General features: G+C 43.1%; 1 protein-coding gene across 1 annotated transcript in view; it reads left to right on the top strand.

The window, feature by feature from the left end:
• The window catches only part of LOC126456581 (uncharacterized), a 115,456-nt gene extending 101,189 nt beyond the window's left edge, over positions 1–14,267 (top strand). Inside the window, exon 3 of the mRNA XM_050092330.1 lies at positions 14,090–14,267. Coding sequence (XP_049948287.1) covers positions 14,090–14,267 — 178 coding nt within the window. The remainder of the gene's footprint in view (positions 1–14,089) is intronic.
• Positions 14,268–21,380: the final 7,113 nt, after the last annotated feature.

The following is a 21,380-nucleotide window of genomic DNA, read 5'->3' as shown; positions in this document are numbered from 1 at the left end:
AACTTTGTATTCTAACCACTGCTTCCTAGTATATTTATTCCTTAATGAAATTTGTTGCAAGTATTTCCAACCAATAGCTCAATACATAATATCAGTACTAGAAATAGGAACAGCAATCTACGTAAAGACCTAAAATCACTTACCTTGGTCCAAAAGGGGACCAATATTCAGGAACATGCATTTTCAATAAACTGCCAGAGTCAGCAACCATTAAAAACTTGGTTTCAGATAAAGAACGGTTTACAGTGTGTTTGAAAGACTTTTTGATACAGAAGTGTCTGATTCCACCCGTCATCAATATGCCGGAAATGGCTATTTTAAGTGTGTCCATGACGTCACTACACACACACACACATGGCAACAAACAAGAAGATACATATAAATAATACAATAACATCAACCACCAAAAATACAATCAAACCAACGGGACAACTGCGGGAAGTTGGGGGTTTTAGGGTGAGGACAAGCTGGTAAAAGAAACACACCATGATCCCAAAACACAAAATGAAGAACAAAAAGAAAAAAAAAATACAGCATTCTGCTACACCAACAAAAATCTGGAGGAATCGGACACTTCCCTTGAACACTATAGGTCAACCATAGGTGACCATACCAAAACACCAACACTAAAACCACGAAAATTGGAATGGGACATTTCCCTTGACCTACATAGGTAAACCCCAGATGACGATAGCAAAACATCAACACGTACAACTATGAAAATATGAATCGGTCATTTCCGGTGACCTATATAGGTCCACCACAGCTACTGATGCCAAAAAACCAACACCTACAACTGCGAAAAATAAATCCACAATCCCAAAAGTCCACAAATCAATCATCCCTACATAAATCAAATCACATTCAATACTCCATAAATACACAGAACATCACAGCTAGAAAAAAAAAAAATTAATTACCACCAGCAAATTCCGGCACTGCAAACTAGATCGGCCAGCCCCCCCCCCCCCCCACCCACACACACACAAAAACCAACTCATAAACGCCGTGCCGTAATGACATTCACACACCACAACACGTTTTTACGTCGAAGCAGACGGGTGGAATCGGACGCTTCCATTGACCCCTCCTTCTACTCTGTAGATGAATATCGTAACAGAGACTGATAGACCAGCTTAGGTAAAAATTCTGCTATATTTCAGTTTTGACAACACTTGGTTGCAACAGTCAAGATCGGGTATTCTGTGTATGATAAATTTATTAAAAGTACGTAACTGTGTTTTATTCTGACAGTGTATCAATTCTGTAAATATTAGCAGTTACTGTAATATATTCACATATTTTGACAATCTCCTGACAAATGATGAGGATAATAATTATTATATTCAACTGTATTATGTTATTCTTCCTGACATGTTATTTGTCATTCGCGATGGCCAGCGGCTATTTACGAAGTAGTACGTAAATATTTGTTCGCTCCAGTAACTATCGTCTCTGAAATATGCCCGGGGTCTAAGACTGGAGTCACTGTGTCAGGAACACAACCACACAGTTATTCCGTTACCAACTTCCAGGTTACCTGTAATGGTAGCCCGATAACTGCCAGAGAGCGAGAACTGTGAGCCAATAACGATAACTGCCAGAGGAAAATACCGATCTCTGACAGTTATTTCCATAGTCGCTCGAATTCCTTATGGTACCTCTCTTTATACTACCCGTCCAAGCTAAATTGACATATGAGGCGGTGGCTTAAGGGAACGACCGTACTTGTTAATGCCTGTACTGCAGCTCCTATCAGCCACCGCTCGGACATTAACTTTATTTAATTGTTTGTGCTAAAAGTAACGAAGACGCACTATATAGTACACAGTTCTTATCAACAGATGGCGCGCAGTCTCACAGTTATTCCCATGGTCTATAGAACGCCTTCCAAATGGTCTACCCTCTCCCTAGTTCCTAGCCAGATATCCGGTGAGTTGACAAGAAAGCGTAGTACGATCTTCGGTCAACAGATGGCGCGAGGCACTGTTGACATTAGACAGTTATTGAAATAACTGCCTGTATCAGAGGAACGGTTATCGCAGTAACCGTTACTTCTCAGTAACCGGTTATATCTTTCAGTTACGTTATTTTTTGCCACCTCTAGCAGGTAGGCACCCATTGCGTGGACAACAGAGGCAGGCCTTCGAGGGACGGCGCCTCGGTGGTGCTGGGCGTTACGCCGACGCCACTATGTCGAGACGATCTGGCGCCTAAGGGAGCCTTCCCACGAGTCGTAACGTTTTCTGGGGCTTTCTAAGAATCACGGTTAAGCTAGTGCAATGACATTTTCCCGCGCGAAGGCGAACGGAGAGACACGATAGGTGGGTTCAATTTTGAACGGAGTTTCAGTTTGTTGCAGAACATTGTAGGCGTATTAAGGCGTGGAATGTTTTGATTGGCTGGAAGAAGCCAGGAAATACTAGTGCGAGCGAACTGTGCTGGTCTAGAGCCACGGGATTGGCCAGCTCGAAAAATAGCGTGGGGGTGCTGATTTTTGCAGAGGGAAGCTTTTGGAGCTGTTATCAAGGGGGGAAGCGTCTTAGCTCCTGTAGCGAGCGGACGTCGTGCTTTCGGCTCTGCTGTAGGAGAGTAGATTCTTTTCAGTGTGCTGTGCAGGACCTTGAATAAGTCTGCCAGCTGCAACTGAAACTAGGATTCAGTTAGGGCCACGCCCGGGTTCCCAGGTTCGATGCCCGGCGGGGTCAGGGATTTTCTCTGCCTCGTGATGACTGGGTGTTGTGTGATGTCCTTAGGTTAGTTAGGTTTAAGTAGTTCTACGTTCTAGGGGACTGATGACGATAGATGTTAAGTCCCATAGTGCTCAGAGCCATTTGAACCATCAGTTAAGGGAACTGTCGTGTTTTACTGTTAGAGACAGGCTGATTCCGCCAATTACGGTTGACAATACTGTCTCACAGAAAGCAGACAGGGGCAGAGCAATTTCCTTGAGCCACACTTTATTAAAGACGTTACTGGATTCCACCTTTGGGCTGGTGAGTCCCGTTTTAACGAGTGCGAGACGATTTGAAAGAAAGCAGAATTAGCTTTTGAGTAGCAGTTTACGAACAGGTAGCCTGTCCGCGAAAATAAATTCATGTTTGTTGCAATTGAGGCTCCTCGACGACGCAGACGCCATCGGCAGCTTGCTGACCTATCGACGACGCTGCATTTGGTAACGTGATGCTCAGCTTCGGCATTTAGTCCGATATTACGTACGCCTGTGATTACCAGAGCTCAGTTTTCCAGACACGCTCTTTTTGAGAATTTGGCAATTGAAGTAGGTTTGTCCGACGTATTTTATGCCGTCTGACAAGGGGAGGGAGTAGAAAATATCAAGTACAGATGCGATATCCGACCTTAAGAGTTAGTTTTGGAATTTATGGGCCATTGCCACTACTAGCTTGATTTTTATCACTTATATTAGGAAGATTATTGTTCAATAAATGTGTTCAATGCTATCCTTGTTTGTTTAGCAGTGATCAGTTCCCTCAACACTATTGAGTTATTAAATATTAATCAAAATTAGTAAAGGGGCAGTTTCAATTAACAGTTTGGGTCTCATAACAGGCCTTCAGCCAGAGCCAACGACCCGATCCAGTAGGGAAAGTGAACAAGTAAAAGCACTCTTGTTAAAACCCCCCGACATTTGGCGGACCCGCCTAGGATCCCTCATCATCATTTATTGAAATAAACCCCTTCCAGCTTCAGATACTGATCGCTGAAGCTAGACGTTCGTCCATTCAGCCCGCAGTTACCGAGAGAGTCTGAAAACAGTCGTCTTCCGGAATAACACGTTTTAGAAGGCACCTCACTGGCGTTGATAGCGACCACTGTTGCTTGCTAAGGGCACTGGGCGGCTATCGAACAATGGAGCCACCGGCTTCTACAGCTGACGCCAGTCCCATTCGACCAGGCTATTGTCTCTCTCTCTCTCTCTCTCTCTCTCTCTCTCTCTCTCTCTCCCCTTGCATGAGGTTTCGCTTTGAGTGAAAGTGCCGCACCGCGCCCATCTACTGTACGGACTACCCGTCCTTAAGGGAATACCTGCCTGGCCATTGCACACAGAGCACAGAAGTAAGTAGAGGTGCCTTTCCTGACTAAACCAGAGGTTGTACAGAGTTTCAGGGACAGCATAAGGGAACAATTGACAGGAATGGGGGAAAGAAATACAGTAGAAGGCGAATGGGTAGCTCTGAGGGATGAAGTAGTGAAGGCAGCAGACGATCATGTAGGTAAAAAGACGAGGGCTAGTAGAAATCCTGGGGTAGCAGAAGAAATATTGAATTTAATTGATGAAAGGAGAAAATATAAAAATGCAGTAAATGAAGCAGGCAAAAAGGAATACAAACGTATCAAAAATGTGATCGACAGGAAGTGCAAAATGGCTAAGCAGGCATGGCTAGAGGACAGATGTAAGGATGTAGACTGTAGAGGGTTATCTCACTAGGGGTAAGATAGATACAGCCTACAGGAAAATTAAATAGACCTTTGGAGAAAAGGGAGCCACGTGTATGAATATCAAGAGCTCAGATGGAAACCCAGTTCTAAGCAAAGAGGGGAAAGCAGAAAGGTGGAAGGAGTATATAGAGGGTCTATACAAGGGCGATGTACTTGAGGACAATATTATGGAAATGGAAGAGGTTGTAGATGAAGATGAAATGGGAGATACGATACTGCGTGAAGAGTTTGACAGAGCACTGAAAAACCTGAGTCGAAACAAGGCCACGGGAGTATACAACATTCCATTAGAACTACTGACGGCCTTGGGAGAGCCAGTCCTGACAAAACTCTACCATCTGGTGAGCAAGATGTATGAGACACGCGAAATACCCTCAGACTTCAAGAAGAATATAATAATTCCAATCCCAAAGAAAGTAGGTGTTGACAGATGTGAAAATTACCGAACTATCAGTTTAATAAGTCACAGCTGCAAAATACTAACACGAATTCTTTACAGACGAATGGAAAAACTGGTAGAAGCCGACCTCGGCGAAGATCAGTTTGGATTCCGTAGAAATATTGGAACACGTGAGGCAATACTGACCCTACGACGTATCTTAGAAAATAGGTTAAGGAAAGGCAAACCTACATTTATAGCATTTGTAGACTTAGAGAAAGCTTTTGACAATGTTGGCTGGAATACTCTATTTCAAATTTTAAAGGTGGCAGGGGTAAAATACAGGAAGCGAAAGGCTATTTACAATTTGTACAGAAACCAGATGGCAGTTATAAGAGTCGAGGGGCATGAAAGGGAAACAGTGGTTGGGAAGGGAGTGAGACAGGGTTGTAGCCTATCCCCGATGTTATTCAATCTGTATATTGAGCAAGCAGTAAAGGAAACAAAAGAAAAATTCGGAGTGGGTATTAAAGTCCATGGAGAACAAAAAAAAAAAAAACTTTGAGGTTCGCCGATGACATTGTAATTCTGCCAGAGACAGCAAAGGACTTACAAGAGCAGTTGAACGGAATGGACAGTGTGTTGAAAGGAGGATATAAGATGAACATCAACAAAAGCAATACGAGGATAATGGAATGTAGTCGAATTAAGTCGGGTGATGCTGAGGGAATTAGATTAGGAAATGAGACACTTAAAGTAGTAAAGGAGTTTTGCTATTTGGGGAGCAAAATAACTGATGATGGTCGAAGTAGAGAGGATATAAAATGTAGACTGGCAATGGCAAGGAAAGCGTTTCTGAAGAAGAAATGGTTCAAATGGCTCTGAGCACTATGGGACTCAACTGCTGAGGTCATTAGTCCCCTAGAACTTAGAATTAGTTAAACCTAACTAACCTAAGGACATCACAAACATCCATGCCCGAGGCAGGATTCCAACCTGCGACCGTAGCGGTCTTGCGGTTCCAGACTGCAGCGCCTTTAACCGCACGGCCACTTCGACCGGCTCTGAAGAAGAGAAATTTGTTAACATCGAGTATAGATTTAAGTGTCAGGAAGTCGTTTCTGAAAGTATTTGTATGGAGTGTAGCCATGTATGGAAGTGAAACATGGACGATAAATAGTCTAGACAAGAAGAGAATAGAAGCTTTCGAAATGTGGTGCTACAGAAGAATGCTGAAGGTTAGATGGGTAGATCATGTAACTAATGAGGAGGTATTGAATAGGATTGGGGAGAAGAGACGTTTGTGGCACAACTTGACTAGAAGAAGGGATCGGTTGGTAGGACATGTCCTGAGGCATCAAGGGATCACAAATTTAGCATTGGAGGGCAGCGTGGAGGGTAAAAATCGTAGAGGGAGACCAAGAGATGAATACACTAAGCAGATGCAGAAGGATGTAGGTTGCAGTAGGTACTCGGAGATGAAGGAGCTTGTACAGGATAGATTAGCATGGAGAGCTGCATCAAACCAGTCTCAGGACTGAAGACCACAACAACAACAACAACACAATTGACACACAGTCCTTGGCACTGTACAGTCACATTGTAGTCATAGTGCGTTACTACTGCATATTCATAGCGTCTTCTGAAATGATAGTCAACGAGCAAATATACATTAAAGTATGCTCATATGGAAAAGTATTGGTAAGTAACGTATTTCAATTCCTTCCAGAAGAAAACCGGAAAGGTTCCCATCATTTAAAAAAATGTAAAAATATGACATCTCTCGTTGAGAGGGGGGACACTGTAGCACGGCATGCCCACTTTCTTAGAACAATGAGAGAAAACCAGAAAGATTCAAAGACAATTGCAACATTGAACTGAACCCCAATTGCAGGCCGTTGTGGCCGAGCGGTTCTAGGCGCTTTATTCCGGAACCGCGCCGCTGCTACGGTAGCAGGTTCGAATCCTGCCTCGGGCGTGGATGTGTATGATGTCCTTAGGTTAGTTAGTTTTAAGTAGTTGTAAGTCTAGGGGACTGATGACCTCAGATGTTAAGTCCCTTAGTGCTTGGAGCCATTTGAACCATTTTTTGAACCCCAACTCCAGTTGTTAGAGCGTAAAAAAACAATTTCATCTTAATTTCGTACACCCCTCTCTAGATGAACACATTGGTATTATATTACTCATTGGCTTCACTTATTAGAAACTAAAACAAGTTTCATTTTATTTACTTTCTTTCGTTTGCTATGCTTTCCTCTGTAATGTATTAAAACTGAAACCACCGTTATCTCCTACACAGACAGCTGCACTGTGGGAGCGTAAAACAAGTTTTATTTTCCTGTTGTTCATTTCAGTAGACGTGAGTTAAAAGAATGTGTGATTGTTTTATTTTCTGCACTTACACAAACTACAGTTCAGGAACCGTGTTAACATTTTGACGTAGCACAGTTACATTTCTCGTGCGTCATTACCGAGTGAGGTGGTGCAGTGGTTAGCACACTGGACTTGGATTACGGACGGCGTCAGTTCAAACCCGCATCCGGCCATCCTGATTTAGGTTTTCCGTGATTTCCCTAACTCTCTTCAGGCCGGAATGGTTTTGTAGAAGGGCCCGTCCGACTTCCTTTCCCATCCTTCCCCAATCCAATGGGACTGATGACCTCGCTGTTTGGTAGCCTTCCCCGAATCAACCAACCAACCTCGCGTCATTCGAAACAGCCAGTAGCAGACTATGTCAAAAGTTCGCAGTGCGTCCAGCTAAAGCGGCAATTGTAAAGTGAACTGGTTATAATAAATGAGCGAATAAATTCAGTAATATAGGTAACATTGCTTCCTGAAACCAGGCAGCATAAACTTTAAAAATATACCGTCAGCGTCATGAGCTGATGACTCCCAGTGTCTTTTCATATCACTGAAGTGTTTCTCTCCCTTACAGCTTCGGTTTGTATAAGCAGTATAAGAAGAAGAGAAATCTGAGGCAGCTTCAGATTCTGCATAGCAAGCCACAGCATGCGGCAATTGCCGCGCACGTGGTGCATAGCTGCCAACCTTGTCACAGAAAATATCCGACATTCTCACGTATTTTCTCGATACTGGAAAGAGACATGACCCTACTTCCACTATTAAAAACAATTGCGAAATGTTAGCTATATTTCGTACGCAGTAACTTATTTTCTAAAACACACCAAACATAAATTGGCCAGCGATTACATTTCTCCCTGCAGAACTTCTCAAAATATGGATGGTATTGTACTTTACTTGAAAGTATGACATTAACTCTGGGTCGTAACGAAAAGAAAACAAGTTCGTTACCTAGCTGCAATGTGTGGCTATAAGATGCAGAAAAATAATATTTTTTTAACGATTAGTTTCAATAAAACAGAATGAGAAAGACCACGTAGTGGAGAACACGTGCGAACCCCAAAACAGTGTTTTTTTTAACCCAAATACTAAAAGTTTTACAGAGAAACCAAATACAGAAACGGATGTAGCTTTGGTTCATATGCGTAAAAAGACAAATCGGATGACATGAAATTTCACTCCGAGTGTACCGTTCTATACGCGTTTTGTGTGGATCGACCAGCACCTCACAAGGGAACCTCCCCATCGCACCCTTCTCAGATTTAGTTATAAGTTGGCACAGTGGATAGGCCTTGAAAAACTGAACACAGATAAATCGAGAAAACAGGAAGAAGTTGTATAGAACTATGAAAAAATAAGCAAAGTATACAAACTGAGTAGTCCACGCGCAAAGTATGCAACATCAAGTACAGCGTGAGCTTAGGCGCGCCGTGGTCCCGTGGTTAGCGTGAGCAGCTATGGAACGACAGGTTCTTGGTTTAAGTCTTCCCTCGAGTGAGAAGTTTATTTATTTTTTTTATTTTCAGACAATTATTGTCTGTCTTTTTTGGGAGTGATTATCACATCCACAAGAAAACCTAAATCGGGCAAGGTAGAAGAATCCTTTTACCCATTCGCCAAGTGTACAAGTTAGGTGGGTCGACAACATATTCCTGTCATGTGACGCATATGCCGTCACCAGTGTCGTATATAATATATCAGACGTGTTTACCTGTGGAGGAATCGGTTGACCTATGACCTTGCGATCAAATGTTTTCGGTTCCCATTGGAGAGGCACGTCCTTTCGTCTACTAATCACACGGTTTTGCGGTGCGGTCGCAAAACACAGACACTACATTTGTTACAGTGAACAGAGACGTCAATGAACGAACGGACAGATGATAACTTAGCGAAAATGAAGAAATTAAACTTTTCACCCGAGGGAAGACTGAACCAAAGACCTCTCCTTTCGGAGCTGCTCACGCTAACCACGGGACCACGGCGCTCCCGAGCCGACCTTGTCCTTGATGTTGCCTATCTTGCGCGTGGACTGTTAAGTTTGTATACTTTGCTTATTTTTTCATAGTTCCACACAACTTCTTCCTGTTTTCTCGATTGAATTGTGTTCAGTTTTTCAAGGCCTATCCACTGTGCCAACTTATAACTAAATTTGAGTGGGGTGTGATGGGAAGGTTCCCTTGTCAGTGGTCGTGCGTACTCAGATAGGGTCGCGCAGGGTAGCCGCGCGATCCTGGGCACGTTGTCGCACGGTTAGCGCAGCTCCCCCCCCCCCCCCCCCCCCCCCCCCCTCCGTCGGAGTTAGAGACCTCCCTCGGACATTGGCGTGTGTGTTGTCCATACCGCAAGTTAGTTTAAGTTAGATTAAGTAGTGTGTAAGCTTAGGTTACGATGACCTAAGCAGTTTGGTGCCATAAGAACTTACCACAAATTTACTTTTTTTTTATTTTTTTTTCTACTCTGGTGGAGGGGTAAGCTTGATGCAGCTCGCGTAGCCCGAAGGCCACTCTAATCACTTCTGTGCTCCATGCCGTCGAACTCCGAAAACGCCTCATGGCAACACGCTTCCGTCTGTACACAGGGTGTTTCAGAAGTGATAGTCAAAAATTCACACGTGGAAATCACAGAAAAAAGTAACTAAAGATGTCCAACAAACATGGGTCCACAAATCAATCATTGTCGAGATACAACATATTTTCTGTTGCGGTTCATCAGTGCTTAGGAAAAAATGGCATCTCTAGACGTTAAATTAGGTTCAAAAATGCCTCTGAGCAGTATGGGACTTAACGTCTGAGGTCATCAGTCCCCTAGAACTTAGAACTACTTAAACCTAACTAACCTAAGGACATCACACACATCTATGCCCGAGGCAGGATTCGAACCTGCGACCGCAACAGTCTCGCGGCTCCAGACTGTAGCGCCTAGAACCGCTCGGCCACTCCGGCCGGCGTTAAATTTGGTGTTGTCCATGCGTCTGAATGTAATACGGAACTCGTCTCTGAAATGAGTTGCGAATCCGCTCAGACGGTCCTGGGATATTCCGTAAATGCTGGAACGCTGCTTCAATCCGCAAGAGTAATTTCTTAAGAGAGTTGACCTCGGTAGTGTAGACCAGCCTTTTGATATGACGCCACACGCATGAATCCATGGGAAGTAAATCCGCAGATCTTGGAGGCCACGGCACGGCCCCTCCTCTACCTACTCAATATCGACCATACTTCAGAAACTTCTTAATTTTTGCTGGTATGCAGATAAGCAGTTTGAAAGCACGTAGAAAGTTTCAGCTCGCTAGAATGAAAACTTTGCTTAATAGAATGTATTTAGTGGAACTTACGGTAGATTGTTACCTCTGAACCATACCTTTGCATAGACTTATATCAGTTGCTATTTATGTTACAAATCTTAAACTCGATGTAGCTCTATTATTTGATATAGTTGATCTCTATCATTAAAATTTCAAGTACTTAATCTACAACACTTAGGTACATTTTAGTTACAAAATTAGTTTTTATTTAATTACTCAAAAACCATAAGAGGTAGATTAACGTGGACTCCCTGTTATTATTTTTGGGGTGTACTGAAGCATAAAACAAATTTTTAAGTTTCTAAGTCCATTATTTAGCGCCTCTGATTTTTCCGAAAAACGTGGATTCTGGCATTATTTTTTGTTTTATGGTTTTGGAAACCAGCATGACTTATTTATAATTTCTAACTGCACCTTCTGACCAAATTCTGGCTTCCTAGCGTCATTATTTAGCGCCTCTGATTTTTCTCTTAAAACGGCATTTTTCCGTAAACTATTAAGTTTAGAATATCAGGACTTGGTATTTGGAACGTTATTACACTAAACTATAATTTAACAAAGTTTTAAACATAAATTTTGATTTTTAATTTCATACTAAATTGTGGTGCAATACTTGTGCGCTACATGCAGAGACGTTAAGGTGACGTGGCGCTACTAGCGGTGAACTGGGATAAATCCCGGGACACTCGCTCGCCTCTGTATCTCACACACGATACAGCACTTGTTTCGCTTCAAGTTATGGTAGTTAAAAATACCATCATGGGTAAATCCAGCCTTATCCGTGAACAGAATACTGTTTACAAATAGAGGATTCAGAATACACTGTTCTTGTACCCACTGGCAGAAATTCTCTCCGGGAGGCAATTCTGCATTTTGAGGGCTTGCACTCGCTGGAGATGATATGAATAGAGCACTTGCCGATGTACAATCCTCTACACACTGCTATGACTCAGGACACGCTCTTGGGCAGCAGTCCTCCTTGTTGCACTACTCAGACATTCGTGTACAATGCGTAACACCCTTTCCTCAATATCGGGTGTTATGGATATAGGCCGACCTTTTCGTACATGGCGTGCGGAACTACGAGTTTTTCTAAGGCACTGATGTAACCGGCTAAATGATCGCCTGTCGAACTGCCTGCGGAGAGAAAAAGCTTCTTCACACAATCGTGCAGCCGCAAGTGCATGTCAGCGTGCTCTTCATTGGTCTAACCCCCGTCCATGGCGCCTTCACGTCCGTAACTGATTGTGAGGCCAGTAGGGCGCTGTGCACAGAGGGGCCAAGGGAAATAGTTGCGCATGCATAGGCAAAACACAGTCGATCCGAAATTTTGAGATACCAACGTTGTGAGCGACGTGTGGGTGCTATTCTGTCATTCTGCGCAGCGGATTAATCTGAGATGTGCCCTTTACCCTGCGGCTCCTGCAAGATGCAATTTCCACCCCCACACTACTACAGAAGTCAGACAGACGCTCCTAACGCTCTAAAGAGAAATGCCTGAAAAACTTTCAGCAATAAATATCATCTGGAGTCGTCTGCTGTAAGGAAATGACACAAAAATTCACAAAATTTCTTACGTAACTAGTGGGATACTTGGGTACTGGAGTAGTGCTAGTTAGTGTAAGAAAAAAATGAAACTAACGAAAATTCTGAGAAATCACAATGGCACTTTTAGTTATGAATTGAACAAGTTATTTCCTAGTTCTTTTCGGAATGTGAAGTTACCTCTTAAGGACAGGATTCGCTAATGAAATTTCTACACAAAGTTTAAGATAGTTATTGACTTGGCAGAATGGCTGAGAACCGCGCCTACTTAACTTGAATAATTGTCCGTTGGCGGCTGCGGCGGTCTAGCGGTTCTGGCGCTGCAGTTCGGAACCGCGGGACTGCTACGGTCGCAGGTTCGAATCCTGCCTCGGGCATGGGTGTGTGTGATGTCCTTAGGTTAGTTAGGTTTAAGTAGTTCTAAGTTCTAGGGGACTTGTGACCTAAGATGTTGAGTCCCATAGTGCTCAGAGCCATTTGAACCAATTATCCGTTAGAATGTTGCTAGGTACGGTCGAGGCTGTCGCGTGTGAAATGCAGTGAAGTGTACTGTTGTGGAGGAAATATGGGGTTCGCAAGAGCTGTAGCGATGACTACTGTCTGCGCCGCTCGCTGCTGACAAATAAGATAACTCTCGTTCTATCTTGATTGACCTTCGCCAATCCAACTCTCCCTATGCCTTGATGAAGTCAAGGACTCCTATTCGCCCCTAGTCTAACTATTGGCGTGGTACAGCGGTCAGATAACCAGTCCACCGCGATACCACTCAAAAATTCACTCGCAGGCGTTTAACTGTAACTCTGTCCGTTCACACCGCACAATAAGTGTGTCGGCCAACACAGTGAACAACGCTTAATCGCAAGGACTCAGTATAGAGTCGCACTCTGATTCGCTCTGGACAGAGGTGCTCTCCCAGTGAAGTACTGAGGAGAGACTTGTTCCTCGCTCTTTGAGCACATGTACGAGCGCACACGCTCTCGTTACGTGTTCTCGCTCCAAGAGCGACAACAGAACGGCCCCTCTCAATGCCAGACATCTTTTGGTCTCTTCCATTACTCCCTGAGCTCAAGGCGTCAGGAATATTGTCTGCCAATCAGCATTTCTCTTCCAAAACGGGAGAATGACGTTTTGTTTAAGGCATTCAATCTGGAAATCCGTAGCATCGGCGTTTGTCATTTGCTGTCTCCCTGTGAAAACCTTTGAAACTGCGTGCTATGTTTGTAAAGAATGCGTAGGCTGGGCATTGCCACACAATGTAGTGGAATTTGCATTTAAGCCCAACACGGGGTAATTCTCCCTTTCACTCGGGCAAATGCTGTCTGCTCTACAGGCGGTTGCCAGCCGACGTAGATAGGTTGACTCGTCCTCTGAAGGTACCGGCTTCCTGGTGTGCGGTTTGCCTCTCCCGAACTAAAAGCTTTTGTGACCGTCGTGTCCTGAATGCGTGTGTGTACGCCAGCCTCGAGTATTTCAGTCCCGGTGCGCGCTTGCAATTTACTTGTTATTTGCAAATCGTTTACATGAATTCATACAACATTGACTTTATCTTATCGAGTTTGGGTTTGAAATGGAGCATCTTGATGTGCGGAATATGATTGTGAGGGCAGAATATGTAAGCAAAGGAGGTCAGGAGACCACAACGTGTTACAACGTAAATACCGCGGTATCCAGGGGCGCCTACAGTTGGTTCCCAACTCGAATTAATGTGATACCTGGGCAACGGTTGATTTACAGACCCATGTTTATTGGAGCCTTTTATCTACTTTTGGCCTGCACTTACCATGTATGAATTATTGACCATCACTTTTGAAACACTCTGTATAGCAGCAGCAGAACAGATCAAGGAAATAATAGTCAAATGACAGAAGGATCCGTAACCCCTGATTAACCAGAGCAACTAAATGCTGACCCTCAAGTGTGCAGTCACTGTCAGATCAAACATGCCTTGTCACTATATTGAGAAGCAAACCCCGTAATGATCATAGTTATGAAAGGGTGTCAAGTCGTTGCGTGACTTTCCCATTGCACGTGTTGTCTTTCAGAGAAGACGGCGGCTGGGACCCCGAGATGAAGAAGGTGCTGCTGGTGGCTGCGCTGGCTCTGGCGCTCTTCCCGCTGGTCATGGGCCTGGCGTGGCTGCTGCCCTACGCTCTGGACGTGCACTTCCGGCACGCCGCCGTCGTCGCCGACGCTCCGGGCTGCGCCCACGCTGGGAGGTAAGACCGCAGCACCAGCTCTCCGCCGCTACTATCCACTGCCGACTACGAGGTGACGAACCAGACGCTGGCTAGGAGCGAGGCGTCGAGCCAATGCTTAAGCCCCTTTCACACGATAGACGTTCTTGTCTCAGCTGACTGCTCGAGACAACTAAGTGTACTGCAGCGCCCCTGGCGTTTTGTTCATGTACTCAGTCTCGTCTGCTTCGAGTGGTCATTTTCGTTTACACGTCAGCGTCAAAACTGCGTGTGTTGTGACAGCTGTCTGCTGTGCAGTTTGACACCTTAACGGTTATTTTATTTACTCGCATGGCTTACATGCTCACTGTACAATGTTATTCAATAACTTCACATAGGTTAAATACGAAGTAGTACCCAAAAAAAAAAAAAAAAAAAAAAAAACCGGAACAACATTGCTGTGGGTGGAGCTTGTGTAGTACACATTTCTGCCGCTAGGTGTGTATAGCGCAATTCATTGCCAGTTCACTGCTGCCTGTGTTGTAGACCTGGATTGTTCTATTCGTCTGCAGTGATTGTTTTTGCTAACGCTGTTTTATTCTTATTTCTTATTTTAGTATGGCAAATTTAAGTGAACAACGTGCAGCTATGAAATTTTATTTTCTGATCGGTAAAAATGCTGCTGAAACTATTTTAATGTTGAAAGCAGCTTACCAAGATAACGCTATGGGAAAACTCAAGTGTACGAGTGGGATACTCGATTTAAAAATGCCCATGTCTATTGATGACAAACCTTGTTCTGACCATCCATCAACTGCGTGAATCGACGAAAACATTGAAAAAATTCGAGAGCTTGTGCTCATAAATCGTCGACAGACAATTGATCAACTGTCAGTGGTTAGTAGGATATCTTAGAGCTTGGTTCACCGAATTTTAACGCAAGATTTGGGAATGAGAAGGGTAGCTGCCAAGTTTGCTCCTCGGGTTCTGAGTAACAACCAAAAGGAACGTCGAGTTGAAATATGTCAGGCTTTGAAACAGCAGCTTGAAACTGATCCATATTTTCTGTCATAGGTCATTACTGGTGATGAGTCATGGCAGAATGGTTACGACCCAGAGACGAAACAACAGTTAAGCCAGTGGAGCATGTCAAAAAAAAAAATGTCGACAAATCAAAGTTGTCTTCCTCAAGACGCCAAAATTGTAACACCTTGCAGATCTGTGACCTCAAAATCGAAGGAATCTTAATGGTGAAACTTAGGTTATGAAAGACTTTCCTTTTTTACGAGAAAATAGAAATATAGTAGCAAAATATGTGAACAAGAAATGATAACAGAGTTTATCAATGTCCACAGCAGAGTCCATAGTAGACGCTCTTGTCAGAGGTTGTCTGGTACATTCTTTACACTCCTGAGAATTGAAAGAATAGAAAAAGTGTCATCCAGACATTTCAGAACTTATCAGTATACATTTATTTGCTCGAGAAAATATAAGTTGCAAAGTGCAAACAAATCAAATAATACCAGAATGCAGAAAATTCTTTTTGCTTTATCCTTTATATTTTGTTTTCTTGCTAAGTGCCGAATAACATCAAAACTAATTTTTCTTGTGAAATAAATCTGACCTTTCCGTGACTGAAATAATTTTCATTAAAACACTTATCTATTTACGTTCTTATTTCTGCACAACATAAGCCGACCGATGTGGCCGAGCGGTTTTAGGTGCTTCAGCCCGGAACCGCGCTGCTGCTACTGTCGCAGGTTCGAATCCTGCCTCGGGCATGGATGTGTGTGACGTCCTTAGGTTAGTTACGTTTAAGTGGTTCTAAGTTCTAGGGGACTGATGACCTCAGATGTTAAGTCCCACAGTACTTGGAGCCATTCGAACCATTTTTTGCATAACGTAATCCGTAAATACCTTTTTGGTTTCAGATATTTCGTCTATTTTGTAAGAGAACACTAGTAGGAATAAATATCAGGGTATTGTGTAACATTTTAGTGTGTCAAGAGAATAAAGCAAACAATACAATTAAGATTAAGGAGACACATTTCCATAATAAGAACGAGCTAGCCCAGAACAGTCAACGACTGGTCTTGTTTTATAGTTCTCCGTGTCTATTCTATTATCAAATCTGAAATCCAGGTACATTAACAAAGGGTGTAACCGCCAGAATGGTCAATGCAAGCATGCAGAAGTGCATGAATTGTGTTGCACAGGTGCCGGAGTCAGTGTGTGGAATGGAATTCCATGCCTGTTGCACTTGGTCAGTCAATACAGGGACTGGTAATTCTGTTTGCGGATGACGCTGGAGTTGTTGTCCGATAATGTCCCATACGTACGTGACTAGAGACAGATCTAGTGATCGAGCAGACCAAGGCAACATGTCGACACTCCGTAGAGTGTATTTAAAGCAAACCTGATTTGCATCCTCATAGTGGCGCTACTAGTGCCTTTAGTGCGAAATTGGGACAGACATCATATTTCAGATGTAGAAACACGTCTAGCAACTTTCTCTTACGTCGACAACTGCTTCTTGGTGTTTGAAAATGCTTTCAGAACGAAATTATATTACAGAACATTTCATCCCCTATTTCACTCCCCTAGAGGGTTGAATTTCCAAAAACAACATCTATTTTTTTATTTCTAATCAGGAAGTGAAATACCAGTTTACACTGATGTGGCTTTAAAGACGCTTTAGTATTTCGTTAATAATCATTTATTTTTTTTAAAATCTTGCACCCACTATTTCATCCCCCTTACGGCAGAATTTCCAAAAATGCTGAAACACTCATTTTTTATTTCTCACCTATACGAAATACCTGTTTTCGTAGCTTCAAAGTTGCCTTAATAGCGACATTTTTTCTAAGAACCTTTCATACCCTAGGTTGGTTGGTTGTTGTGGGGAAGGAGACCAGACAGCGTGGTCATCGGTCTCTTCGGATTAGGGAAGGATGGGGAAGGAAGTCGGTCGTGCCCTTTCAGAGGAACCATCCCGGCATTTGCCTGGAGTGATTTAGGGAAATCACGGAAAACCTAAATCAGGATGGCCGGACGCGGGATTGAACCGTCGTCCTCCCGAATGCGAGTCCAGTGTCTAACCACTGCGCCACCTCGCTCGGTTTTCATACCCTAATTTCACCCCCTTAGGAGTGGAATTTCGAGCAACCTTATCTTAATCGATGCTTACAGTGTAAGACCCACACTATCTGCAAATTTCAAGTTTGTATCCTCAGTGGTTTAGGCTGGGCCATGATGATTCAGCGAATCCGTGTGGTAATATTTAACTCGCTTTAGGTGTTAGATTTCCCAAAACAGTGAAATATGTAGTTTTTTCATTTCTAACCAAGATACCACGTACCAGTTATTATAGATTTCTCTTTAAAAACGCTTTCACGATGAAATATTTTCATGAAACATTTCATTCCCTGTTCCACCCGCTTAGAGGATTGCATTTAAAAAAACAATGAAACGCACATTTTTTATTTTTATTTCTAAGAGAGAAACCAAACACATGTTTGCATAGATTAAGCATCAAAATGCCTGCGTAATTAAATATTCCCATAAAAACTTTCATCCATTATTTCACACTAATAGTGAGTGAATTTCCAAAACCAATGAAACATCCAGAATGAGATTTTCACTCTGCAGCGGAGTGTGCGCTGATATGAAACTTCCTGGCAGATTAAAACTGTGCCCGACCGAGACTCGAACTCGGGACCTTTGCCTTTCGCGGGCAAGTGCTCTACCAACTGAGCTACCGAAGCACGACTCACGCCCGGTACTCACAGCTTTACTTCTGCAGTACCTCGTCTCCTACCTTCCAAACTTTACAGAAGCTCTCCTGCGAACCTTGCAGAACTAGCATTCCTGAAAGTTTGGAAGGTAGGAGACGAGGTACTGGCAGAAGTACAGCTGTGAGTAGCGGGCGTGAGTCGTGCTTCGGTAGCTCAGTTGGTAGAGCACTTGCCCGCGAAAGGCAAAGGTCCCGAGTTCGAGTCTCGGTCGGGCACAGTTTTAATCTGCCAGGAAGTTTCAAGTTCCAATGAAACATATTTTTATTTCCAACTGAGAAGTCAGATTCAAATTTTCAGAGATTTAGCTTTAAAAATGCTTTCACAATGAAATATTTCACAAAAATTTCATCCCCTATTTGACCCATTAGTGGCTGAATTTCGAAAAATGCTGAAGCACTTTTTTTTAATTTCTGCCCGAAAAGCCAAATAGTAATTTTCGTTGTTCTAGCTTCAAAGTAACCATAAAAGCAACATGTTTTCAACAAACATGTCATCCCCTATTTCACCCCTTAGGTGTTGAATTTCCGAACATTGCCGAAATACGCATTTTTTTTAATTTCTGACTAAGGAACCAAAGCCCAACCTTCGTAGCTCTAACTTTAAAGTTACCTTAATAGCAACAGAAATTAAGAAAATCAGCCTTCAGTTGCAAGGTAAAATTTTATTAGTTGACCTACGTTTCGATGCCAATAATGGTATCTTCTTCAGAACAAAAATTAAATTATTTTTAGGGCCAAACGTTGGCCATGTCACAGAATAAAATTAAAACAGAATAAAGACGCATAGTCATAAGATTATGTCTGTCAAAACTAAAAACATTTGGCTTAATGTTTTTAGTTTTGACAGACATAATCTTATGACTATGCGTCTTTATTTTGTTTTAATTTTATTCTGTGACACGGCCAACGTTTGGCCCTCAAAATAGTTTTTCTTCTAAAGAATATACCATTATTGACACTGAAACCTAGGTAAACTAACAAAATTTTACGTTGCAACTGAAGGCCGATTTTCTTAATTTCTGATCAATTCACAGTTGCTGAAAAGCTGTACTATGTTAAAGATTTGTTAATAGCAACATATTTTCGCAAAGCGTTTCATGTCCTGTATTACCCTCTTAGAGAGCGAATATCGAAAAATCCCTTCCGAAACGACAGCTATAGTACAAAATCAATATCTTCTGCAAATTTCAAGTTTCTGCCCTTTGTGTTTTGGGCTGGGCGGTGATGAGTCAGTGAGTGAGTGAGTCAGTAGGGACAGTGCATTTTATACGGGGTGACAACTATTGAACTATGTGAAAAAAAGTATATAAGTTAAAAACTACTGCATGCAGACACTTGATCCAGCTTGTAAACGTCAATAAAAATATCCGGATTTAGGCTATGACATGCGGATTCTCAGGCCCCCAAATGCGCCAATTTTGCTTATTGACGAACCCATCCAAATGCAAATGGCCAACAAAGAGGGGCTTGCGCATGCGCACACTAATTACCATGGTGCCCTGCAGCCAACTGTGCAGTTTGAACGTCCTGATGCAAACCGTTCAGAAGTATGATTTTATTTCATATAGTTTGTAAAGCGGCAACGGTTTTGCACCTTACGTGAGTCCATTTAACGACTGACAGCGGCGCAGTCACTTTGTAGATAACTAGTTGTTGTTTGTTGGAATAGTACTCTAAATTACGGTGAGCACACTATGTGGAAACGCAACGGCACGCTGGCTAGGTAATACAGCGAGAATTCAGCGATTTTGTAATTATAAGATTTTGCGGGGAGACAGTATGCGAGACAGAGCTCGGCTACGTCCCCAGCTAGCCGCCGAAGGCCACAGCCTGGCGGTATGATTGGTGAACTGGGGAAGTTCTGTAGTCCGTTTAGAGAGACCACAGCGGCCGCCAGCCTCTGAGGGACGCGCGGCTGCAGGTGTTCAAGTGTTTACCAAAACAGAGCAGCGGATAGCTGGACGGGCTTTAATGTGCGTGCTCTCGCCTATGTCCCACTAATTTTACGCTTTCGAGTAACTCAAGTGGGGGCAGGCCAGGAGTTTCAAACAACAAAACTTTCAATACAGGAGTCTTGGTTCGCTATGACGGGGAATCATGCTGGGAAAATCTTGAGTGATCTCTTAGGAGAAAACTTCCAGTAAACGTGTTATTGCCCACAGCTGTGGTTCTTCCCAGCCGGCGTGGGCGGAGTTGACTTGTGAAATTTTGTATAGAGGGAAGAAATGTGGTTCTATTCCCAGGCCGTACATTCGTCGGCACTGGCAAACTGGGTATTTCGAGAGCTTCTAGTGATGTGATTCGCTCGGTAAAAGTTGAGGTGGGAAAACAGAGGTGAAGAGCTATCTTGCTGGACTCTCGGTCGAGGTCTTCAGTTCTGGGCTCTCCTACTGAGAGGACGTTAGCCAAGTCGTCTCCCCTCTTGGTCTTTCGTTTGGAGAGGACGTTAGCCGCGCCAGCTCATTGCTGACGGAAACATTGTCGCAATAAGAGAAGTTTACGGACAGCAGTCTGTTGTTCGAATACTGTAGGATTGTACTTTCCGCGATGCCACACGCCGACCGCACGGCCGCGCCGACGCCGTCGGAGACCGCCGCTGCAACAGGAATATTACGGTGAGATCGCTCCCGCTTCGGCCTGTGTTAGGAGCAACGTTAAATACTTGGATCAATTGCAATTGCTGTTTCCACAGAGGTTTCACGGTACTTTGGAGTGTAGTGGTTCTTCGTATTTTACGTTTGTGTCGATGTCAGTTGGTCAGCCAGTTTATAAGATTTTGTACCAATTTTATCACAATTCACTGCCAGTGCCAGTTAGGAGGGTAATTTGTAAATTGTTCATTGTGTTTTATTCAGCATTGATCTGAAGGTTATAATAAAATTGTTGTGATTCAGTAGAGCTTTTACTTTCAGTAGTTGATCCTGAATTTACCCTTGTGCTTATTTTTTATATTTTGAAACTTCCCCTTTGAACATTTCTACATGACTGTGCTTAACCTGACACACAATATTTTGTTAGCGCAACGCAATCTGACTTTCAAAATTCCCTACAAAAGAATGGCCCTGACTAACATTAAACTATACCTTTCACAAATCACTTACCTCACAAAAATCTTCGCTGCTCAAGCTACTGCAATACAGCGAGCGCCACTACTGCCAGCTAAATAAAAGATTCAAACTACTGAAGGCACTAACTACTGATAGGGATAGTTAGCAAATGAAAGATATTAATAGAGAACAAACAATGTATTTACCTTAATATCATCACAAGTCATAATATATATATCAGTTCATGACAAATTACAAATCTCCGCCATCTCTCTCCCCACATCCACCACTGCTGGCGGCTCACCTCCAACTGCTCAAC

The sequence above is a fragment of the Schistocerca serialis genome, chromosome 1 (genome assembly GCF_023864345.2).
Source record: "Schistocerca serialis cubense isolate TAMUIC-IGC-003099 chromosome 1, iqSchSeri2.2, whole genome shotgun sequence".
NCBI classification, from domain to species: domain Eukaryota; kingdom Metazoa; phylum Arthropoda; class Insecta; order Orthoptera; family Acrididae; genus Schistocerca; species Schistocerca serialis.
Note: the sequence above shows the minus strand (reverse complement) of the source record. Positions and strands in the feature narration are given on the sequence as shown.